At 31.0% G+C, this 26,856-nt stretch overlaps 1 protein-coding gene across 2 annotated transcripts; it reads right to left on the reverse strand.

Annotated features, from left to right (window-relative positions):
• Positions 1-3,796: 3,796 nt before the first annotated feature.
• On the reverse strand, positions 3,797-21,098 carry LOC111705003 (uncharacterized). 2 transcript variants are annotated; one of them, XM_023477428.1, is made up of 14 exons: positions 21,011-21,098; positions 19,449-19,658; positions 16,988-17,056; positions 14,403-14,437; positions 13,812-13,923; positions 12,379-12,452; positions 9,034-9,088; positions 7,956-8,048; positions 7,675-7,795; positions 6,845-6,966; positions 6,130-6,260; positions 5,157-5,253; positions 4,559-4,627; positions 3,797-4,146 (listed from the first exon to the last, which is right to left on the reverse strand). In XM_023477428.1, exons 1-14 carry the CDS (start codon positions 21,039-21,041, stop codon positions 4,112-4,114), a joined length of 1,254 nt encoding a protein of 417 aa, XP_023333196.1. In that variant the 5' UTR covers positions 21,042-21,098; the 3' UTR covers positions 3,797-4,111. The 2 variants fall into 2 exon arrangements, with proteins under 2 accessions (XP_023333196.1, XP_023333197.1); XM_023477429.1 differs by lacking the exons at positions 16,988-17,056; positions 19,449-19,658; positions 21,011-21,098 and adding an exon at positions 14,539-14,575.
• Positions 21,099-26,856: the final 5,758 nt, after the last annotated feature.

Raw genomic sequence — 26,856 nt, forward strand, 5'->3', positions numbered from 1 at the left:
TAAAGCGGATTTATAAGATCCATTTATGGATAGATAAATGAACGGTAAATTAAGTAATTTAATAAATAATGCAATAATATGAAAATTCAGAACAAATCTAAATTGTACATTTTCATCATAAAACACTAGGCATATACATGTTAAAAGGAAGATTGTGACAAACCCCCCATGACCCCTTATAATACCCAACTGTACAAATTATGTACTGCACTATTAAGTAATTTTTATAAACATACGTACTTTAAGTGCACCGTCTTAATTGAGCTTAATTGAATACGTTTTTATGATTAATAGAAAAGAAACATTAATTTACTCCTATTCATTTCTTTTTTTTAAAGTTACATAACTGGATTTAAAATTGATTTATATGCATTGTAGTGACTTCCACAAAGTGTTTCAAAAGGGGCCCCGCCTAGAAAAAGGGTTGAAATGCATGTTCATAGCCCAATTTTTCATGGCCAGCTCAAAGAAAAAAAATTAGACCGAAAACTTTAATAGTTTGGGTGCTAGGGAGGGTGAAATAAAATGCTTAAAAAAGGGTCAAAAAATTAAAAAAATGTGTTTTTGTTTCAAACAATTATATCAAAATGTGACACATGTTTCTACATGCATTTTTCAAGGGCTTGTCAAAAATATAGTTTTTAGATCTATAGCTTGAGTCACAAAAAAGTTATGGGAAATTTTAGATTTTTTTTCACAGACCGGACTTTTTTCCGCCCTGACCCTATGAATTGAAAAAAATATATTTTTTTACAAAAAATCCTTTAAATTACTTTACATTAAAGATCACAAAATTTCACCGTGAAAGTGTCAAAAATGAGAGTGGTAGAACAAAAAAACTACAGGAGGGGCTCCAAACCCCCACCCCAGCCTGTTTAAGGTTAAAGTTTAAACTACTTGTTGAAAATTTTGTCTAACCAATTTTAAATATTCATACTTTGGTTGTTTATATCTTATAATTTGCAAAAACTTTCTTTAAAAAATCTGTAGAATGCAATTTCCGACATAATTAAGGAAAATGTTAAAATTATGAAAAGTTTAAAGGTTATGGATAGAAAAAACATTAACCTCAAAGAAACTACTTTAGTTGTTTTACGAAAATTCATCATTTCATTAAAAACTATTAACGGAAATAAGATTTGAAAAATGTCTTTAACCTTTAGAAATCCGACACGCTAATCAGATGATTTCATCTAATTTTCTAATCCTTACTTTGCAACATGATTTTTGAAAAATTGATTCAACAGAATCAAAGAAAATATCCCAGGTAAAACAAGGCGTAGCCTGCAGGTGCACTCTAACCTTAAACAGGCCCTCTTGTTGTTTTGCCAAACCATACCATACCTGATACCACATTATCACCTTGAATTGTTGTTACTCTTAAGGAAAAATAATTTAAAGCGTGTCACAAAATCACAGAAAATTTGCAAAATTGTAATGAGCAAATTTGCGATTTTCAGTTCTAGTCTAATTTTTGAGGAAAAGTAGTTTTTCAATGGCTCTCCAGGTTGCAAATCAACTGAACAGCGTATATTTGAAACTTTAGAATATACTAAGAAGAAAGGAGCTAAAAAATTAGACCAGAACTGAATATTGCGAATTTTCTTTTTACAATTTTGCAAATTTTCTGTGATTTAATCTTTTGAAAGTTTTAGATTTTGCCTTTCTGAACTTTTGATTTTTTGAGAAAAAGAGGTTCGCGAATTTTTTTGAACAATTGGAATACACAAACAAAATATTCTAAATAAAAATATTGAGAAAAAAACACCAAACAGGAGAGTTGCACAAAAAAGGTAAAATTTTGCACCAGGCGCCGCTAGTCACACTTTCTTTTGACTCACCCTGTATATATTGGGTAAAGAGTATTATTATATAGATTAGGGTTGGAATATGAAATGAAATGAAAACAAAAATGAATACAGTCACGTGATTAGTTTGGTTTAGTTTCTTGTAAATGTTGACGTCATGTTGTGATAATCTCGTTATAGATCCATCTATATTTCCATCTTCTACTCTCCTACACGCTGGGAACTAGTTCGAGTTACATCACTTGTGCACTTAATTACATTTATCCAACTATATTGCTTATTATATTTACAGGCTTCTAAGTAGTGATGAACACTTTTTGATCAAAAATCGTTTTGAAATTTTCGAAATGATTTGTTAAAAACCAAAAATGAAGAAATCGTTTGGAATATTTCGTTTTGAAAAACTATTGAAACGATCTTTTCCAAAAGTTTTGTCTTGAAAAAAGGTATTTTTTTTTTACAAAATGAACAATTACAACTGTTAAAGAGAATCATAAGCTTGCACTCTAAATACAGTGATAACCAAAAAACAATGGAATAGGAAGACGACAGTTTAGTGCAAAACTTAAGTGTATTTGATGTTGTTACAAAGCAAATAGTTTACTAGACACTTATTAAATCACTGTACTGGTAAAAATAAAATCGTTTTTAATAATCGTTTTGTTAGGCAAAAAATTTGCATAAAATGATTAAAGCAAACTTTTAGAAAATCTGATTTTGCTGTACTGGGCCGACTGTAAACAGCTAGAGCAAGCTGTACAGTACACAAGAATAAGGAACACGCAAAATGGGACGGTACACCAAATTGATGTGCTTCATACCCCCAAAACGATGTTCGATGAACTTTTATAAGATGAACAATTAAATATATATATATTAATACGGTTCAAATATAAAAAGACAATGGAAGAAAATATAAAACGTCGTATTCCTTACTTTCTTATAATGGAATGCTGCAGATATTTAGTTTTTTAATATAGATGATTATATGAAGCTCTTTAAAACTGTTCCCGCATATTCATGGCTATTTATTTTAAATTACTGAAATTTACGTACAATAGTAAAATACCCATTGAAAATTTTCAAGACGACATTTCATAAATTTAAACCTTTATCCTATTATGAATGTGAAAAATATCTTATACTTTCTTGATTGGAAATAGCTTACATGGCTCTCAAAGGTACCGTTGTGAATATGACACGCAATTTTTATAACTGAAGACTCACTTGAAATTCCGTCTACAGTCCCTTTAGTATATATTTGTTCCACGTTTGGTTGGTAAGTTTAACCTCAGAAAATGGAAACCTAGGATTATGTTATTCTTAGAATTTATTTTTATTACTGTGCTGACCACAGTTATCACTCATTATGAAATTAGATTAGGAACATTTTGCAATCTTAATCATATACATAATATATAATATTTATTTATACAAAATAACACTATTTTATGCAGAAATAAACACTTAATAAGAAAATGTTTCTTGAAATTCAATATTAAAATACATGGTTCTGGAGAACTAAAATAGTCATGATGGTAAATGACCATTTTGAACCATATGGTACTATACATGCTCATTTTACATACTAAAAAAAGGGAAAAAGTTTGTGTACATTTTCCTGTGATAGATATTTATTTAAGATCAACTGATTAAGTTCAAATAAATGGGCTCAAACCATTAAATATTCAAATTAATTCACTTAAAAAAATAAAACACGAGTTAATATCAGGTTAAATTGAAATCTATATGCTTTCAATTATCCCTCTCAGTGCAGCTTTTTTTTTGAAGGAAATCAGAGAAGTTGTTGTCATTTAGAATGTTTTAATAAACGAATTAATTTACTGTTATAGACTAAGTTGGTAATTTAAAATTGATAAAATACAGTTTGATCAATCGAATACTGTGAAATCGCTTGAGATATTTAAACAATTTGTCAGATTTAACTAAACTAAGTTCTCTTCATTTCTGAATGATTACATAAAACAAATATTTGTGTATATATTTACATCCAAAAACTTTTTTAAAGAATTGTCTGTTAATGCAATTAGCACTTCTATATATAATGACTGCCTGTTTTCTGCCTTAAAAATATGCACTACAACCTGCAGGCAGTTTTACCTAGACATCAATTAAAACATTGAGTTTCACTCCTAAACTATCTTGGTTCATTATAAAAACTGCCTGTTCCTTCATTATGCATTTTGAAAGTTGATTTACAGTTTTTATGGAAACAGTTTTACAAATTCTTTAACTTGTTCAAGTTAAGTCACTTCTTAACTAAAATCATCTTGTTCGGCACATTAGCACACGTTCTGTCTATAGTTCATATTAAACCCTGCAAATAAAAAGTATACAATATAATATGATTTATTTAGCTTTTTTTCGCTTGTTGGTTTGTATCTAATTATATTCAAAACGGTTGAACCAATTTAAAAGCATTGCCTTTTTTAGTTTTAAGATGTATTATTAAAAATAGTAGGATGGAAAGCATCATTTAAAATAAAAAATAATATCGGGAAAAGGGGAAACATTTTATAAAGGAATTGAGTCTTTGTCACAAACTCTGATTTTCTAATACCTATTTTTTTCCACCTGATGGTGTAAACCTTTGATATTTCAAACTTAGATTTCATCCAACAGAATTCATAGTTTGAAATATCTAAGGTCTACGGCATTGGATTACAAAGATATAGAGATTAGAAAATCATAGTTTGTGACAAAGACTCAATTCCTTTGATCTTGAGTACCTGTTCTACCAGATTTGTCCAATGTTAAAGCATCTGAGAATACAAATACATCAAATGGAGTAACTGCCGCTGAAACATCACACAAGTTATTTTGTTTAAGAATTACTGTATTTTTCATATTAGTTGCAACCTTTTTCCCTTTTCTACACAATTTATATCCACGGTGAACCAGAGGTCCTTTTTAACAGTCCAGTGAGTCTTAACTTTAGAACCTGTGTGCACTCCTTTTATAAATATTTTTCGTTTTTTTTCTATTTTAAACAATTTAACTTTATATTTTTTAACATTTTTCGCTGTTTTTTACGGATTTTGAATGAGAGATCTCTATATTCTTTTTATGCAGTGATCAACAAATAACAATGGAATAGGAAGACTAAATAATAGGAATACTTAAGTGTATTTCATGTGGTTAAAAAATAATAAAAATTTATATAACACTTATTAAATCACAAGTTAAATAAAGTGGGTCTGTTTACACTACACAATTGCCGTGTCTCATGCTCCTTGGACTTTTTAAAGTTATAACTTGATTCTAAAAGTCGTCTTCCTATTTAAGAGTTTCTGGTTATCACTGTATTTATCACTGTTAAACGTTTACCTGAAACTTGACCATTCCTTGTAGCTCCTTCGGAACTATCAAAAAAGTTACCACAATATCTATTTGCTTTACTGTCTCCAAATCCGGAATCACCTCCCTAAAAATTGAAAAAATATTGTTTTGTTTTGATTTTATAATAATTTTTTTATGAAACTATTATGTATTTCACCGCCTTCTGACCAACATTGCCGACCTATGATTCCCACAACAGAGGGAGGTTAGGTTTTTTACGTACCTTGGGACAGTTATGTAAAATAACCTCCCGTTCTGCGAAGTTTTCGGGAAAAAATTCGCGCATTCTTTTCTGAACGACGATAAAATTTTCTGGAAATTAAAAATTTTACTTAATCAAGCTGGTTCTCTCCCTATGCTCTTTTTCTTTTCTTAAGCATTGATAAAAAAAACTATATTACATAATGGTATTGGCAATATATATTGTTTATTGAGAGTCCTAGAACTCTGAAGAATAATAAGATTGAGTTTCTTGAATATCTGTTTTTTTTAGAAACAAATATAATTGATCCAAATATCAAGCCAGAAGCTTGTCAAAAAGACTTATTAAAAAAAATGGCACACCGTCCAAATTTCTCATTGGTATCCAATGAATTCTAATTAAAGCGTATACTGAACTTTCAGCTCAACCTACCATGTCTAGTCGGTCTTTCCCATTATGACTGAAAACCCGTTCTTTAAAAATCTTGAGACTTGATAATTCTGGAGAGGTTTGATTTCAAGATTCAACTTTCAAAGTCAAATCAAATATTTTTTTTCGGTAACAATCAATTATAACAGTTGTTAACAAAACATTATAGTACTAAAAATATATGAAAAACTACAGCAGCAGGAGTGATTTGATAGTTTTCACAAAGCTCTCCTGTGATCCTTAAAATATAAATAATATTTTCAAGATGATTAGAGATGCTAGAAGTCTTTTAAAAACCCGGAGAAAAAATGTTTCTAAAATTCTTCTTACCACAGGAATACCAAGATAGGCAACAACACAGTTGTTTGTAGTAGTTGTTCCTCCAGGGTTAGAAGTTGGTAGAAGAAAAGGATTAGGAGGGGAAGGAAGAGAGCTAGGACGGTAACTGATGGAGCAGTATCCTAAATACAAGATGTTTTAATTAGATAAAATAATGGAATTAGAAAATTTCAGCTAGAGGCAAAGACTCAATTCCTTTAGTTGCATTTTGAATAATCGACAGTTTAAATGTCTCATTAGTTTAGAATGCGACATTTTTCATTGATAGTAAAGTGCCAGGTATAAAACATTAGAATACCTTTTAGAAAACATTCTAATTTTAGATTCAGCCATCTGATTATAGCAAAGAATTATTAAAGTTTATCTGTGTATAAAAAAAGAAGAAAAGTACGGACTCCAAATTGATGACGCACATATATATAATGTATTAAACGAAACAATCATATGTTATAAAAGATAAATGTATAAAAATCTATATATTTAGAAATGGTTGCACGTGTTTTGGACATTTTTTATAATTTCTGCAAACATTACCCACAGGGAAGGATTATTGCTGGTCAGAATTCTTTTATAATCATTTTTTTCTAAACTACGAAAAAAATCGATGAATCCTGGAAAATTTATTACTTATTCTTTAATAATTTAAGAAAAGAAAATTCTGGGCGTGAAACGCCTTGAAAGCTTAGATATAAAAAGTAATACTTACTTAGCTCCTGTCTAAAGCATATTCTATAGTTTTGGCTTGACAGAAGTTGACCGGAGGCAAAATTAAAGCTTTGAAAGGATCCTATAGGTCCTGTATGATACTGGAGACAATCCGTTGGGGCCCTGGAAAATATTTTTAACATTTCACAATCAGTTGGCGACCTGGAAAATATTAAAATAAATGTCAACACTAGTTGGGGCCCTTGGAAATATTTAAACAATTTTCAAAATTAGAAAAAAAAACTTTGCCAAAAAATTAGTAAATATGATGATTAAAGTTTAAACTTCATACTGTACCTTATCTGCTGTATTTCTGAATTTATTTCTAAGTTTATCGAATTAAATACTTTAAAGTTTAGAAAACTTCCCAAAAGTGATTTTGCAAGTGGCAACCTCCCAAATGTTCAATAATCCAAGTTAATACTTTCAAAAGTAACAATATCCCAAGAAGCACTTTTCCAAAAAATATGGACGCAGCACTCGGCCCCTAATATGTCCCAGCACTATAGCAGCAATCCACAGTTTGAACATTTCTAATCCTACACTTCCACTTCATAAACTTTGGACAAAGGAATTGAGTCTTTGTCACAAACTCAAAACTTCTACTACCTATATCTTTGCAATCCGATTATGTATAGCTTTAACATGTCAAACTATGATTATTTGATATAACACGATCCATAGTTTGAAATATCAAAGGTTTACGACATTGGGTTGTTAAGATAAAGGAATTAGAATATCAGAGTTTGTGACAAAGACTCAAATTCTTTAGGAAAATTGCATTTGTCAATTATTGTCATGGTTTTGGGATACCCTGTATGAAAACTAAACCTCCAAGGATCTGCGCAAGCAATCTGTGTAGCCAGAATATTCCATTTTCTTTCTAAAACAGATCCAACCAAAGATATATCCAGGGTTACCGTATCCCCAGGACTACCAACCTCATAATACACTAAAATATTAAAGACAATTAAATCAGTGTTAATAATTGAGAAATTATTAAATCTGTGGTGTTTCGTTTGAATCATTCCACTTATTTTTTTGTGTGATTTGATTATAGAAATTTTATTAATTATCTACATTTTCGTTCTGAATAAATATTTAAAACTTACTATGCTGTCCTGTTAGTTCACCGCATACTTTAGAGTAGGGAACCTTGTTTTTCAGAGTGAACGAGAGAACATCCGTAGTACCAGGAATACATCCTAAAAATAGAGTCAGTAACTTCAGACAGAATGTTGTAATAAAAACCCGTATCCAATACTTTTGTCAAGAATTTTACTTCATGTGGTTTCTTTACATTCTCTTTTGGTTTTTGATCTTTTTAAATTAAAATCAAAGAGAATAGAATATATATTAGAGTGGAATTTAGAAATCCCTCGGTATGCATTTTGTTTACCCCTCTTTCAGCCTGAAAGGGAGTTCAAAGTGTACAAATCATGTAAATGTTCACACATTATATGCAGTAGAGTACATTAATACAGTATGTTCCCTAATCTATCCATTTAAATTTCAAATTTTTTAGAGCTGTTAAATAAACTTTATAATGAATTATAATGAATTAAAAACATCATTTGATTTATAATTATAACGGGAAATCATCATTTGTAAAGTGAAAGGCATAGAGACTATGTGAAATGATCATTGGTCAATTATGAAACCAGCCTATTTTATAATTTGATTTTCATTTAACAATAATTTTAGATTTTCTATATAATGATATTCCAGGGCCCGAAAGGCTATATAGCATAAATATGTGAAGTACACCTGCAGTACGGAAACAGTACAACAAAATGGTCGTTTTATACTTTTTCTAGTGAATTCCCTTCTAATATATATTCTATTCTCTTAAATTTCCGACTCAGGTATGTTTCTTTTAAATGTAGGGAGGAAAGAGTATGTGTACATTTTACTATGAAATATTAGACTGGCCCGGAACTGGTTTAAGGTAAATAAACAACAGTAAGTAATTAAGTACGGCCAGAACTGACCAGAAAAGTTTACAATCTTTATTATTGTTTTGATAAACTAGTTTGAAGCAATTCAATTACGCCACAGTCTAATGTGCACCACCACGGAATTTAACATATACGATGATTTGTAACACCTGTACATAATAAAATTTCCTATAAAGTTACCATGAATGATAAAGTACTTTACACAATAGTTTAATAAACATATATTACTAACCTGTAGTACCCTTGGAAGAGTAGCTAAATGTTCCTGTCTTAAAATCCAACCGAATCTAAACAAATCACTTTTAAAGATACTTTGGTCTAGACCTTTATATTACATTACTGGAGCGGCTTTATGACCATGTAGATCCTCAGGTTTGTATTTTATATCTTTTAAAGATAACAGGAAGGAATATTACTTTGGTCTATAGACCTTTATATTACATTACTGGAGCGGCTTCATGACCATGTAGATCCTCAGGTTTGTATTTTATATCTTTTGTCCAAAAATACCAAAACTAAAAAACTTGGAATGGAGTTGAGTTTTTGCCACAAAGTCTGATTTTCTAATCTCTATATCTTTGTTACCCAATGTCGTAGACCTTAGATATTTCAAACTATTAATGCTTATAGATAAAATAATTTAAGTTTGAAATATCAAAGAAGGTTTGCATCAAAAGATATTTGAATCAGAAGATTTTAGTCTGTGGCATACACTCAATTCCTTTGCAATTTTTAAATTTGACAACCTGTTTAAAATTTGGTAGTTCGACAACCTCTTTCAATTTTGATATTTAGCCAACCTGTTTAAAATTTGGTAGTTCGACAACCTCTTTAAATTTTGATATTTAGACAACCTGTTTAAAATTTGATAGTTCGACATCCTGTATAAAATTTGATAGTTAAGACAACCTGTTTAAAATTTAATAGTTAGACACTCTGTTTAAAATTTGATATTTAGACAACCTGTTTAAAATTTAATAGTTCGACATCCTGTTTAAAATTTGATAGTTCGACATCCTGTATAAAATTTGATAGTTAAGACAACCTGTTTAAAATTTGATAGTTAGACACCCTGTTTAAAATTTGATATTTAGACAACCTGTTTAAAATTTAATAGTTAGACAACCTGTTTAAAATTTGATATTTAGACATTCTGTTTAAAATTTAATAGTTCGACATCCTGTTTAAAATTTGATATTTAGACAACCTGTTTAAAATTTGATAGTTAGACAGCCTGTTTAAAATTTGATAGTTAGACAACCTGTTTAAAATTTGATAGTTAGACAACCTGTTTAAAATTTGATAGTTAGACAGCCTGTTTAAAATTTGATAGTTAGTCAACCTGTCTAAAATGTGATATTTAGGACAGGATAAGATGGAAGTTTAACTGCAATGTCTTGTATAAAAAAAATCATTTTTAGCACGAACTCAAAAGTAAATTATTAACATTTGGGAAATATTGAAATTTTGCTAAGATTTTACAAAAATATGAAATGGAATGATGCAAACGGTATCTATGCAAACCAAACTGTCCTTGCACTTCTTTGCAAAATGTCAAATTATTTCCAAAACTCATTATTGGTTTGTGGTTTATATTACTCCAAGGAACACATAGTTTTAACAATATACAGATTGGTTTAGATATTTAGATACCCTACCCCCCCCCCTTCACTCCCCTCTCTCTCCAATTGAAAAATGAGTGTTATAAAAGTTTCTTTATAAATGCTTAACTATCCATTACAATTTTTATTTACTTTTACTTAAAAAATCTTTACAGGCTTTTTGCGGCATTTTTGAGAGATCTTTAAGCATTTCAAATTTCAGATTTGTCAGTTAAATAAAAATTATTTATAGAAACTTTTTTATTTTTGTAATATTCAGATTTAAATAACTCAAATTTCAATAACTCAAATCTGTAGACATTATGATTGTCTTATTTTTAGATGTGCGTATTTTGGCGGTAAAGCTTGGAGCTAATCCAATATGATATTATTGATATGTGACGCTAAGATTTTTTAAACAATAACCACAAAATTCTTCTCGTCCTGGAATTTCCAAACTGTGGTCTGCCTTTATTTTTGCCGTCGATACTATTGAAGATATTTAGAATTTCGTTCAGATTTCATGCAGTTTTATTAAATTAATAAAATTGTCGAAATCTGAACGAAATTCTTCATTCCTCCAGTAATATTGAGAGCACAAAAAAGACAGACCACATTTGGAAATGTCAAGACTAAGGGTGTTTAACTCTAGAATTTTACTTCAAAAATGTGTTTTACGAATAAATTCCTTGCTACTGTAATGTTTGCTGAAGTATCTTTGTCATCTAACGACTTAAATAAAAGTGGGAAAGAGATTCGATTGAAGGTGTTTGATTCAAAATCTAATTTTTTTTGAGTGATTATATATATTTAATCTTTAGATTGTTAAAATTGTTAAGCTTACTCTTGTGTGTTGCATGAGAAACCTCTTTCTAATCTTTAACAACGGGATTGTTACATTCTTCTTTACAACTTACCATTTTTAAGACTCTTCTTAATTAATTAAATAGAGTTAAAGGAATTGCATTCAACTTCAATAAAAACTTTTTTTGAAAATAATTCTTTTCTTAAAAATTTTAAATTTAATAATTTTTTACTTAAAACAATTAGTTTGACAGTCGAGAAAATTACAATGTAAATTCTTGCAAATTGGATTAAAGTAAACAATGTAGAAATCCAGACTAAGAATCCCAACTATGGCAACACTAACAGTCATTTAAGATTATTAGATAGAATAAATGATTTATGAATATATCACAGCTTGTCCAATAAAACAGTGAACAAGGAAGACGATATTCAAGCAATATAATATGTATTTAGTGTTGTAATATAGCAAATAGTTTTACTAGTAGCTTAAAAATCAACTTATTAAGAAAGTCAGCCATTTTCCGTGTTTGGTGTTTTATTTAGAATCATAGCTTGAGTCTCACAGTCGTCTTCCTATTCCACAGTTTTCCGGTTCTTACTGCATGAATATATTAAAAATTAATACTAGGCTTTAAGGACGCTTCGCGCTCATCTCCCATTTAAACTTCTTATTGTTTCTCTATCTGCGCGTATTTTCTCTTTGTACATTATTAATCAATAACAAAAAATGTCACAAATTTGTTTTCGTGAATTGGAAAATTTTACAAAAATCAAAGTTTTTTGGAGGCAATTTATTTTATCTGATCATCTATAAACCTTCCCTGGGGTCATATGAGGTCCCACACAAACTTTGGGCCTGATCATTTAGCCAATTTGACGTTTATTGGTTTCAAACAACCAAACAAACAAACCAGCAGAGAAGTAAAGCTTTTATAAAAATATGAATTTTGTGTCAAACTAAAGTAAATAAAATTAAACTGAAATCTTACTTGTTTTAGATAATATCTTCTTTACTTTGAAGAGCCATTGATCAGAAAAAAAAATGTTCTGAATTTTTAAAATGTAATCAGATAGATATAGGCCTTTTTATGCATTAAATCAAAACTATTGGAGTTGCAAGGACAGTGATTTCCGCATGGTATGTTATTACCCTGAACCCTGAACATTACCTGACATATATCTTCCGATTGTTTTCTGAATATATATGTACAGGAACCAGCAGTTTTATACTTACTAGGATATCCTAAACAATATATATGTACAGGAACCAGCAGTTTTATACTTGCTCGGATATCCTAAACAATATTTATTCTGAATATATATGTATAAGAACCTGCAGTTTTATACTTGCTAGGATATCCTGAACAATATTTATTCTGAATATATATGTACAGGAACCAGCAGTTTTATACTTGCTAGGATATCCTAAAAAATATTTATTCTGAATATATATATATACGAACCAGCAGTTTTATACTTGCTAGGATATCCTGAACAATATTTATTCTGAATGCAGTTTTATACTTACTAGGATATCCTAAACAATATATATGTACAGGAACCAGCAAATTTATACTTACTAGGATATCCTAAACAATATATATACATATATGTACAGGAACCAGCAGTTTTATACTTACTAGGATATCCTAAACAATATATATATATATGTACAGGAACCAGCAGTTTTATACTTACTAGGATATCCTAAATAATATTTATTCTGAATATATATGTACAGGAACCAGCAGTTTTATACTTGCTAGGATATCCTGAACAATTTTTATTCTGAATATATATGTACAGGAACCAGCAGTTTTATACTTGCTAGGATATCCTAAACAATATATATGTACAGGCACCAGCAGTTTTATACTTACTAGGATTATACTTACTACATAGGATATTCTAAACAATATTTATTCTTTTTCAAGGAAATTAATAAATATTTAAAATTGGTTATTAACTTATCAAATTGCTGTATATCCTTCAACAACTTATTCAAAGAATTACAAATTTCAATATTCCTTTTTTAAAATAAGAAAATTTTATTTATTTTAATATGTATAGGCTAGGAGGAATGGATTCGATGCATAATTCAATTCGCTTACAACTAGGTTTAGCCTTTTTTTGACAATGAGTCTAAAAGTATAAAATGGAACTGTTTTGAATCATTCTTTGAGCAACTTAAATTTCAATGACACAGCCCCCTTTGTAAATAATATAATTGTAATATATAACCTTTAAACAGCGGAATAATTGTAATTTTCACTCATTCTTTCGAATGTTTTGTAATTTGTAAAGGAAAAAAATTGTTTGTCACAAATCCCGATTTAGCAAATCATATATCTTTTTCATCATATTATTTCAAACTATGAATTCTGTTACATCAAATAATCAAAAATAACTCGAAATTCTTTTTCAAAATTATTATTTTTTTTCAATAAAAATATTTAATAATAATGAATGCATATTGTATATTGAAGAGATACGTTTTTAATAAACAACTACAAATTGCAAAGTCAGTAATGGTTTTTCTAACTTAAAGAAATAGCGACGACGACAATCATTCTACTGTTAAGTTTTTACCAGTGTATCATACCTGGATTTTGAACTTGAGTAACATTATTTAGAATTTGTCCCCCGCAGGACTCAAGTCTAAGAACACAACAGATTCCGAACCCAGAAGCACAGGAACCCTCTGCAGTTCCACCCTGTTTAAACAATTCATTGTCGTCTTCCTCCGAAAAAAAAAATGCGGGAAAACAATATCCTATTCGTTAAACAGTTTCTAGCTGTAATTTGGCTGCAATTTCCCAGGCTAGCTAGTGGAAGGAAGTCGCAGCATCAAAATCATAGCTAGAAAGTGTCTAACTAATCGGACACAATTCATTGTAGCAATACCACGTCGTCTTCCTTCGAGAAATATAAATGCGGGAACCAAAATACACACTTCTACAAACTCAATTTTGTTAAACGTAGATTGTAAATATATTAATCAATTTTTCTTGAGTTTTGAAATAATTCAATAGTTTAAATATAAAACTAAATCTCTTTTTAGAACAACTTCCGGTCCTTATCTCTCAACATTTTATGACCTTTAAGAAAAAAAAATTAGTCTATAAGTTTAATTAGAATTATTTAAAAAGTTTTGTGAAAAATTTGTTTGATAAAAACTGAATTGTATATTTACCCGTTGATTACATTCCAGTGGACTCAAACAGGTTCCTAAATATAAAATTGTATCTTAACTTTTCTAAAATTTTAGACTGTTATTGTTTTCTTTTATATTTTTTGTTTTAACTAGGCTTTTAAAGCGCTTTGCTCCCCTGTCATATTCACAATTTTAGCTTTCAACTGACACAATCTTTACTCCTTCTCAAATGTTCGCGGATTTTCTGGTTAAATTAGTGCATTTTCAAAAATAATCAAAAAAGACATTTTGTGAGAAAAATTTGTCAACATCAACCAGTAAAAGCCTTCCCTGTGGATAGTCATATGATTTGACTCAATCGATATCTGTTATAAGTTTATCAAAACTTTAGCAAACTCTCGCCTCTAACTATAATTTTCTAATTCCTTTTCTTTGCAACCTGATGCTTTTTAAGATTTTTGATATTTCAAACTATAAATCCTATTAGATAAAATAGTCAAACTTTGGAAGTTAACATCTGGTTGCAAAGATATGGTGATAAAAAATAGGGTTTGTGGCATTTAAAGTTTATTTCACGTTGATTTAAGGGTTCTGTCAATATTTCAGAAAACTGTGACTTTCGATCACAATTTGACCCCTTTACATAATTGTATAGCCTTTTATTTTAGATACTTTTTTGTTGGCATATACATTTTGAACGAAAAAGTATAAAATAAACAAATCTGTAAGTCTAAAGACTGTTGAGTTATAGACGAAAACACGTTTGATTTCAAATAAAAGAAACCGAATTCTTCTCTCTCTCGTTAGTTCAGGGTGGTTTGGGACAATTTCTTAAAAGTTAAGGAATTTCAAGTAACCCGATAAATATGGCAATGCCCGATTCACAACGCCATATTTGCCAGAGCATCATTTGAAAGTATGCTTTTAATTACCGTTTTTTGTTATAAATTTAATGTATTTCATAATAATTCTTTTTTGATTGAATACCTTCCTCCCTTAGAAATATAGAAAAAAAGGGGAAATTTTGTAATATTTTGCAAAGGTTTAGCGGTTCAGCCTTGTCATCTATTATTAACTTTAATATGTTTTCGCGTGAGTGAGTTTTTTCGGGGATATTTAATAGAGATTTTGTTCTTAAACTTGTTTTTATCAATTATATAGCCCTATCCTGGGTTTTTGTATATGAACAAAATAGCCAACCTAGCTATATTCCTAGAAGAAATAATTTCACTTGTTAAATTGTAATGGTAAAGTGTTATCAATGTTTTTCTTTTTTGTTTTGGAAACACTGAGCAATGAACGGAAGCAAGTTTTTATCTTCATTCATTTTTACAAATTGTTGTGTTTTTCCTGTTTTGGGGGTTTTTGCTCTGCTTTTGTTTTAATTTCTTTGAATTAAAGAAATATTTTAGAATTTAAATAATTCAAGTTTTACATTATACGAGGCTCTACAGAAATTTTAAAAACTCAATTATTTTAACCCTATCCCTGCTGGGGTACTTGAAAACCAGGATACGCTGGGGGGGGGGTCAATTTGACCCCCCCCCCCTCTAAATCCCATGTTTTATGTCCAAATATGACAAATGATACATCATTAGAAAGCTCTTGTGCTCTACTTTTAGAATCTGCAAAAAAATTTGCAAATTTGCGAAAATTGAATTTTTTATCGCAAAATCCAGTTTTATAGTAAAAATGTTTGCAAAAAAAATTTGTCCAAAAAATGACAAATTATACATTTTTGAAAAGCCCTTGACCATGCCATTTCAAATATGCAAAAAATTTTGCAAAATTTTAAATAACCTGATTTTAATCAAGAAAAACTAAAAATGTGCAAATTTCCTTTGACAGGTTGTTTGCAAAAAATTTGCAATTTTTTTTTGCAAAACTTGTGCAATCCGTTTCCTTATGTCATAGGCTTTCCAAAAAGCTAAATTTTATCAAAATCTGATAAGTGAAAGTAGGTCAAAACAAAGATTTAGTTTGTTACAGGCAAAAGCAGTCATTCAGGCAGTGTGCCTGAGGACTCAGGCAGTTAGTATTAAAGCCCGGTTTTAGGCCTAAAGGGAGGGCTTTGGGTATGTAAGAAAAGTCAGAAAATTTCAACAGCCTCAGACCAATACTTTTTGAGTTATGTAAAAAAAACTACAGGGGGGGTCAAATTGACCCCCCCCCCCCAGCAGGAATAGGGTTAAATTAAAATCTGCTTGACATCGACTTGGTCAAAAATGTATCCGATATGGATAAAGTGAACTTAAAAAAAAGATTAGAGCGAAACATATTGATCACACATCTTAATGTTGTTACAAATCAAATAGTTGTACTAGTAATGTATCAAATCAATTTCTAAGTTAAAATGTTGTGCCATGTTCCTAGTTCTCGTTGTGAAATGAATTAATACCGAATGAATGGTTTCACTATCTTCAGGCCCTAATCTTCTGTAAGTCAACATTTTGCAAAATATTATAGCAAAAATAATATTTTGCAAAATATTATAACCAAAATAATATTTTGAAAAATGCTAAAATTCTTAAATTTCCGTAACCCTAGATATTTTTGTAACGAATCGATTAGTTCAAAAAAACGTATTTTGATAATCATATAAAGATGAAAATTATAAATCTTACCGTTAGCAGAGTCTAGAACACTAAGACAAGCATCGTTTGGGAAACTGACCACAGAAAACACGCTGAAAACTAAAAAGAAAAAGTGAAATAATTTTTTTAAATTTTGCTAAAATTCAAATTTTATCCTCCTTGGACTGAATTAGAAAAATAAAAAAATGAAAAATGAACAAATGAACAAATATAGTTGAAAAGTTTTCTTTTGTATAGCACAAACAAATTATTAAAATACAAAAAGTTGACACAAAAAAACGTTACATTGTAAATTATATCTCTTAATGGTTAAAGAAACTCTAGTTGGTCAGGTTTTTGTTCCCAAAAAATGTTAGTGTGAAAAATACTTTTTTGTAGATATTCTGTAAAAATATGGTGATTTTTCTAGAAATATCTTGATATTTACATAAGAAAAAACCATTTACTGTATACACACCTGATACAAAATAATCTTTGTACGTATACATTTTTATAATTATGTACTTTGTACATATACAATTACAAAATGTACATACATAATAGTATCTGTATGTGGAATTCTAGAAACACTTGTGAAAAAAATTTAAATATTGAAATAAATTTTGAATTTTGAAAGAAAAATAATAGCCTTTGTTATCCCCGGGATACCCATTGGTTCTCTCACAAATATTCAGCCAATTTGGTTCAGCCGTTTAGCCAGTTATATGTTTGGGGTTTAAAGAAAATTGTAAAATTTTCTAAATCCTAATGGATTGGAAGTATGTCAAATATAAAGCTTGACAGCGTTGAAAGCTGACGGATCAAAACTCAATTTTAAAATCAGAATCTTTAAAATCCAATTTTACCCGTTCTTTTACATTGTATTAAAGATTTCGGGTAGAAGGAATTAATAACAAAAACAATAACAAAAGAGCAGTTTGTTGATCCGATCATAACTCAGGAACCTCTAGACTGATCTGCCTCAAATTTCGATTTGGTAACCAAGGAGAGCCACGGAAATGTTCTTAGTTTGTTTTTTAGAAGTAAATTTAGTTTCCCTGTAAAATCGTTCAAGTGCGGGTAAATGGTGGGATTTACTATGAGTAACCTTGGCAGCTCTGGGTTCCAAAGCTAAATGAAGTTTAACAGGACAGTTATACACATGATTTGAATTAACCAAACATTGATCGAGTGATGTGTCAAATGTACAACGGAACCCATTACAAAACCTAAAAACCCTTCTGTTACCGGCTGAAAATTTATTATTTTTGTTGTTGGTACTGGGTACTCCTTATAAACGATCCTTGCAGATCAATGCAGCAGCAATTATGAATGAAATTTTCAAGATAAATAATCAACGATAACTTTACTTCAATGAAAAAGTATAGATCCGATTAAAAAAACTGAATAGCAGCTAATTCTGTTCAAATAAAACAAAGTAAAATTATTTGAGTTTTGTCTAAAAATTGTTTTAAATTTATCGTTAGGAAGAACTTACTAAAAAATGTTTTAATTATATTTTTAAAATTGTAGAATTAATAAAATGGAACATTTTTGTGTCAAGAAAGTTTGCAAAAAAGCGGAAAAATACTCTAAAATGCAAACTGAGCTGAAAAGGAGATCTAGCATTGATCCCAATATCCACCATTCTAAAGTTCTGGTTTTGTTTCTTCATTTAAAAGTTAATCCTTATACTCGAAGGAATGCACCAGTGTTAAAAATCAGTGATGGATGCAGATTTATTTAATTTCAAGCCTTGCATTTTGCATCGAACACGTTGGTTGCACAAAGTGCTCTCAAGTGCAGATTACCTTTTCAAAATTAATTGGTATTTTGTCAATTGAAAATAATAGAGATTGAAAACATTCGTGTCTTTATAGTAGACAAAGGAACTGAGTCTTTGCCACAAAGTCATATTTTCTAATCCCTATATTTTAGCAACCCGATGGTGTAAACCTTTGATATTTCAAACTTTGATTATTTGATCAATCAGAATTAATGTTAATAATTTTGTTGGAAAGATATAGGGATTAGAAAATCAGAGTTTGTGGCAAAGACTCAATTCCTTTTATTAAGCGAAAAGTACGTTATAATAATAGAACACCGAGACAGTAGACAGTTTATTAATGTTAAGTACGTTTAAATTCTTAAATGTACTTTTCTAAAGGGCCATATCAAGAATAAATGTCAATCCTTATAAACAGGGTAACAGTAAGATACGACTGTACGGAATTTATTCAGTCTTGTTTCCTTTATTCAGAGTTCCTTGCATGTGTGCACTTGTTAAATCTTTTGCCTCTAATTTGACTTTTAAAAACTTCGTCAACTACAACATTTCGAATTTTCAAAAATTAAAGATGTTTGGGCCATCATTAAAAAGTCTCATCCTTTGTGGGTCGCCCTGTATATGCTACCATGTAAAGAAGGTAATAATCAATTAGTTAATTGATAGAGGAACATATTTGAAGAAGAAAAAACAATGGATAAACTCCCTGTCAAATCATGTTCTTACTTTTTCCTTTTCTTGATTTTGAATTGTTTGAATTTATTTCATTTGCTTTGTTTATAAATTCATTCCAGAATCCAGTCCTCTTATCTCTTGCAACCTCATGGATATCTGGACTCCTTGGTGTGACAATATCTCCTGTTTTTACGTCATCTCCTTTGTACTGCACATCACCTTCAGGGTTCAGACCTCCTTGTCCGTAGGAGAAGGGGACACCTTTTTATTGGAATCCTTAAGTTTTGCAGGGGGGTTTAGGTTTAGATTTTGAATTTTGTAAAATTTAAACTTTTTAGATTCTTTTTTAACACTTAAAACTGTTATAGATGTTTATATATGTATACTAAAAATGGAGAACTTTAAAAAAGAAGATGCATCAATGATTAAGACTCACAGTGAGGAAGCACACAGGCATGCTTATTGAGGATGCACATATAGGACATACATTGAGGACATACACAGAGCATGCACAATGAGGACACACATTGAGGACACACACAGAGCATGCGCATTGAGGACACACATTGAGGACACAAACAGAGCACGCCTAATGAGGACGCACATTGAGGATACACACAGTACACACAGAGAGGACGCACATCAATGACGTAAATTGAGGCAAAGTACATAGAAATAGAAATTTAGAACGCTCTGTTGAAGAGTTACTAATTATGACGCATACAATTGTGACATAATACATACAGTGATAACCAGAAAACTGTAGAATAGGAAGACTACATTAAAGCAATAATTAAGTGTACTTGATATTGCTATGCAACTATTGTCACTAGTATCTTTTAGTTCACTTATAAAGTTAAATTGGTCTGTCTACACTGCACAATTGCTGTTTCATGATTCATGTTCATTGGACTATTTAAAGTTATAACTTGAGCCTAAAAGTCGTCTTCCTATGGTTACCACTGTACATTTCAGCTTTATATTAAACAAAAATAAAACCAACTTTAGAAAAAATAACTAATTTATTTCGAAATATGGTTTTACCTTTGTTATTCAGAATGAGACCCTATTAGGCCGCATCGTTAGAGATCTTTGAATATTTAAACGTAAGTCCATATTTGAAGATGCATTATTGAAGATTAGATTATAAACTAAATTCAGAATTGTTCTTTATTTCCTTTTTTAAGAACAGTTTCCATTTTAAGAAAAATAAAGAAAGGTTTATCAAAGTTAATTAGGCAATAAAAGACCAAAGGATTGCTGAGTGCTAAAATAAAAAAACATAAAATATAATTGATAAACTAAGCTCCCTCTCCTTCCCCCCAATTGAATTCATAGGATAGGCATGTAATCCACATAAAAATAATGAATTGACTCTAAGCGTAAGAGGGCAATGCCCGATTTACGACGGTACCTTTAAAACCTTTATCTGATCTATGGATATCTAACTTATACATGATCAAACAGCTTTAAAGGGTTTCGTTGTGAATCAGGCGTTGCCATCTATTTATAGAGGATCACTTGAAATTACGCTTACAGTCCCTTTAAAGATTGGTAAAATTTACAAAAATGACTTTTAATTTTGGTTTTCTGATCTCATTAAGGTTCTATTCCTAAAAGGAGAAAAACAAGGTTTGGTTTCATTTCTCTAGGGTCATCTTAGATTGCTAGAGAACCAACCACACATTTTCCTTCGTAGAAATAATCTTTCTGACTATCCTGTCCTAGTGTCCTATCCTATCCTGACCTGTCCTATCCTGTCCTATCCTGTCCTATCCTGTCCTATCCTGTCCTATCCTGTCCTATCCTGTCCTATCCTGTCCTATCCTGTCCTATCCTGTCCTATCCTATCCTGACCTGTCCTATCCTGTCCTTTCCTGTCCTATCCTGTCCTATCCTGTCCTTTTCTTTCCTTTCCTGTCCTATACTGTTCTATCCTGTCCTATCCTGTCCTATCCTGTCCTATTCTGTTCTATCCTGTCCTGTCCTGTCCTAGCCTGTCCTATTCTGTCCTATACTTTCCTATCCTTTCCTGTCCTGTCCTATCCTGTCCTATCTGGTCCTTTCCTGTCCTATCCTGTCCTTTCCTGTCCTATCCTGTCCTATCCTGTCCTATCCTGTCCTATCCTGTCCTATCCTGTCCTATCCTGTCCTATCCTGTCCTATCCTGTCCTATCCTATCCTATCCTGTCCTATCCTGTCCTATCCTGTCCTATCCTGTCCTATCCTGTCCTATCCTGTCCTATCCTGTCCTATCCTGTTCTATCCTGTCCTATCCTGTCCTAGATATCACTATGTATATCACTAGATGAATATGGTTAAAGAACTGAGCTCCAAGTCGGTTAAAGACTGACTAAACAATTAGCTCTGTGGTTTTAACCCCAAGGAAATAAATAAGAACAAATATGACTAAACAGACAAGTTTGCAAATATTGAAATAAATTTTAAACCAGAGAATTTTGACCTAGAAAACATGATCTCAATCAGACGAATTTCATTCAATCAGTCATGCATCTCTTGTTTCGTTGCTATCGTTAAAAGTGTTAGATATTTCAATCATTTCATTTCACTATATTCAATTATTCATTCCGTATAGTTGGTTAGTTCCAAAACAAAAAATGACAATTTTCATAAGAATTTTCAAAAATCTGAAGAATTTTTTTAACCTTTTTTATTCATTACGATAAGAATAAGGTAGTATTTAGAAGGCAATTGATCTCGATATCCAATTTGGACACTTTTAAATGTGAAGAACATTGCAGGGGATATTAGATCCAAAACTAACCCTTGGCCCATTTCTAACACTGACTGTTAGATATGGGCACAAATTGAAAGACTGGGTTTTTGGGATCCCGGCCCACCAGAATAAAAGTCGAAAGTAATATCTATTTATGCAACTGCCTTGTGTTATAATACGGGACATTATGTTTTTTACTAAATTTAGTTTGTTTAAAGTTAAAATTCAAGCCTCTAAATCATGAACGTAGTGAGGAATTTTAAGGCATAATATAAGGTAGTTGCTTGTATTTAATTTTATTCCTTTTTAAATCGAAAAAAATCGAAAAAAAACTCTAAAATCGGCAAAAATTTGTAAAAAATCCAGAATTTGTCAGTGTTAGTTAAACTGGCAAGGAAGATGTTAGATTCATCACTTATCTTCTTGGATTCTGACGCGTTAATACAGAACAAGGAAGGCAGCCGAAAAAATATCTGATCAATATCATGAGTTATTACAATTGGTTCAACATTATGTAGAGGAGACAGAAATGGCTTTATCCAGTCTTTGGACAATCTACAGTTTGATCAATTCTATTTCAAAGGGAAAATATTCATTTAGTCTAGAACAGTACTGCAGAGTAACAATTCTGCTGAAAAGCTTTGATGTTGATATCAAACAAAAGGCTATGGCGGACTAAGTCATATAGAAATGATGGATATTTAGATTGTGTGAGAGCACATCTGAGGGAATGTATGTGACAACAGTCAAGGGCCAGGCAAAGAAGTGATAAACGATCCAGTAGGTTTCTGGTCCTTTGGACCGACGATAGTCACAGTGCTGATATTGTTGAAAACCATCAAAACATTGGAACCATTAAAGAGAAGCTCGAAAAATTTACTAGTCGTCTTCTTTGGACCAGAAATGCAAAATCTTTCCTTTAGCAAGCAATGGGTTGCAATATGGTTGGTAAGGTTTCTTCTGATATGGCGGAGAGACTACAGCTGGACACCCTGCAGGTGGATATACTTTTCATTCTTATAGGCGGTCAGCAGCAACTGCAGTTGCCACCTCAGAACAGATGAGGGACTTATTTGGAAGGGCCAGCACAAAGGTGACAGCTGAGTACATTTCAACTTTTAAAGCAGCTAGCAGCATCTGAAAAGACCATAGCTACCTCCCCAGTTTCTACTACTGTAGAAGAGGTTGCTGTTGTGGATAAGGAGAAGGAGATAACAACTGTATAGAGTTGAACAGGGGGGATGAGAGTGAGGAGCTCTGGGATGAGTGGCCTGGTGATGTGGTGGTGAACCAGACTGAGGTTGTCACTCACCAACAATCTAGAGTCTCCAGCACCAAGAACATCAGAGAGACAAATCCCATGAAGATTGAGTCTGGAGGAAAAGTATTTTATCTATCAAACTGTACTATAGAAAACTTCACCTATTAGACTTTAAGAATTGATATTATGTATATGTATTTAGAAATAAGTTATAGAATGCTTTTCCCGTGAAAATCTTAGACATGTAATATGAACATCTTCTGGGACATTATTTCTCATAATATCCCAGGACAATTATGAGAAATAATATCCCAGAAGATGTTCAAATTACAGGAAAATACACGAGATATTAGTTCTCTCGAAATGGAATAAAAACTATAACCAACATTTTATTAAACATGACAAAGACAATTCTCAATTTTAAACTTTTTAATAAATATCTATAACACTCAGTGTTAGAAATGGGCCAAGTGTTAGTTTTGGAACTAATATCCCCTGCATTACTTGATCCGTATATTTTGTTATCTCTTTAGTATATGACCAACACGGGATATCCAAGAGGATTAAATTAATCTGTAGATATCCATTAGACGTAGATCAATGCTAGATCCCAAGAAACAAAAGTTCCGATTTCAGGACTAATAAAATGATTTTAGACTTTACTACAGGTATGTGACGCCAAGTATAATTGCATTTTAGAATAAACTTTTCAATTTTTCCGACTCAAGAGAGAGGGCACGGTTGTACACAGGAATCTTTTCAGGGGGGGGGAGGGGCTTTTCTGAACTTTTACAGAAAATCCGCTAAAATTGTAGTTTTCACTTACAGAGGAGGGTGGGATACAACAGTGTGACAATTCATGTACAGCATTGTGACAATTCATGTACAACATTGAGAAAATTCATGTACAACATTGTGACAATTCATGTACAACATTGTGACAATTCATGTACAACAGTGTGACAATTCATGTACAGCATTGTGACAATTCATGTACAACATTGAGAAAATTCATGTGCAACATTGTGACAATTCATGTTCAACATTGAGACAATTCATGTACAACATTGAGACAATTCATGTACAACATTGTGACATCGTATTAGCTTCTCTAGTTTTGATTTTACGCACAAATATAGCTGTAGCATGAAAAATATAAGACATTCCAAATATTTTCATTCTTCTCAATAGATCTTTAATAAGACAAATTATGATAAAGGCCAAGTTTATGAATGTTTTACTATCATTAGGCAAAGAAACTGAGTTATTGCCACAAACCATGATAACCAGATGTTGTAGAATTTGAGATTTAAAACAACGAGCACTGTTAGATCAAGTAATTTAAGTTTGAAATATTAAAATTTTACAATTTACACTATCTAGCTGGTTGTAAAGATATTAGGATTAGAAAATTTGAGCTTGTTGCAAAAACTCAATTTTCTCCGTCACTTTTTTTGATAAATTATGAAAAAAATACAAATGAAAGAGTTAGATCAAGTAATTTAAGTTAAAAATATTTAAATCTAACATTTTACACTATTTGTGATGGTTGTAAAAACTCAATTTTCTCCGTCACGTTTTTTAATTAAAAATAAAATTTTGTAATATATGCGCTAATCGTTTTCCTATCAAAATTCCTCTCAAATTGGTTAAAGAGAGTCAAAATCGGACATAGAAGCAAACAAAAAAATTACCTTTTTCCTTTCTTTTGATAATCAAATTAACTCAATTATAATCGATTTAATTATACTCTATTTAATTATAATTTATTTAATTATAATCTTTTTAGCACATTTAGAAATGTTTCCCAAAACTCTAAGACGTATTTAAAGCTGATACAGTGGGGCCCAGAAAATGTGAATCAAAAAGGCGAGTGTTAGACTCAGATCAGAGCTGAAAACTTTAGAATGAGATATCCTTAATCCCGATTACTGAATCTGAGTATCCAATGGACACACTTTTGATTTTCTTCATAACCCGTTCTTTCTCGGATATAGTAAAAAGAAAAATCAAAAACCCTTTTTTTAATTTTAAGAGTACTTCCCGTTTCTGTATAAAATCTTAAATGGCGCGCAAAATTTCAAATTTATCGGCTTCATATATGCGACTCTGATTGGTTGAAATTTAAACACTTTTCAGGATACAAGTACAAGATTAGATTAGTCTCGAGATTAAGAAAAAGAGAGGATCAAGCATTAATCTCGATATCCACAATTCTAAAGTTTTCAGCTCATGTTAGTTTTTAATTATTACAATTAACTTGAAGTACAGTAATTATTCAGTGTATCATTTTACTTAATAAGTTGATTTTCAACTTACCATCGTGGAATCTGCTTACTTCATAACTAAATCAAATACACATGTCTTCTTTCTATTTCACAGTTTCATACATTGTTCAAAATAAAATTATTGCTTTGTCCATAATTAAATTCAATTTTAAAGTTTTGTTAGTTCTTTGTGTTAACAATTTTTTAAGACCAGACATAAGGATTTAATAATATTTTTATATTCTTTCTGAGGTTTTCCCAACATTTGCCCGCCCTTGACTTATTATGGTAAGGTTCGCAAAATTTTCGAATTTTGAATATTTCTTAAGCTCTTGGCATATTACGAAATAATTGACTCATTTAATGCTTATGCTCTCGAGTCTCGACCCCTATATTACCATGGGTTTCTTCACAAAATGTCAGTCCATTTAGTACAACCGTTTGGACTGCTATAGCTAACATAAAAATATATATAAGCGAAAAGCTTTTTACATATAACTGAGTTCCCGGCGTTGTCTGTGGAATTTTAGAAATACTTTTTAAAAAGAATTTTTGTTTGGCTTATGTCCCCCACAGGGTACCCGTGGGTTCCTCAAAACAAATCAGCCAGTTTGGTTTTTGGTTCAGCCGTTTGGTTCAGCTATAGTTACCATATATATTGTAACGGAGTACAAAGTGCGTATTTTTAACAAAGAATGTCAGATCATGGTTGGAATCAATTATTTCTGTATATGGGAACTCTGCTGGGTGTTTACATAAACTAAAACTCCTTTTTTGTAAAATTCACAAACGATTGTAACATATCCTTTAAGCATTGATATTTGTGCTTTTATGAATAGTTAAAATGTATTTATATGTTTGTATTTTTTGTGAACATCCTGTGAGCACTGTGTATTTTTAAGTATAGACTCAAGGTTAAGGTTACGCCTTAAACCTAACGTTGAAATCTTGGAAAGATGATATTATCAGTTGTAGCTAATCTTCGAGCAGCTCCGGAGTTCTAAACCAACTCTGTACCATCAAAAGGGGATTTTATTGATATTCTAAAATCAGAATATAGTTGTCATTTTCGGACCAAGTCCCGAACCAGAAAGTTCGTCTACACCTGCAGCTTCTAGCAGCTCCCTTCAGAAGCAGCCTTCTACGGTTCTGCTCCAGACAGCTCTAAAGGTTCATCTACACCTACAGCTTAAA

Source organism: Eurytemora carolleeae, unplaced genomic scaffold (assembly GCF_000591075.1).
Source record: "Eurytemora carolleeae unplaced genomic scaffold, Eaff_2.0 scaffold637, whole genome shotgun sequence".
NCBI lineage: Eukaryota > Metazoa > Arthropoda > Copepoda > Calanoida > Temoridae > Eurytemora > Eurytemora carolleeae.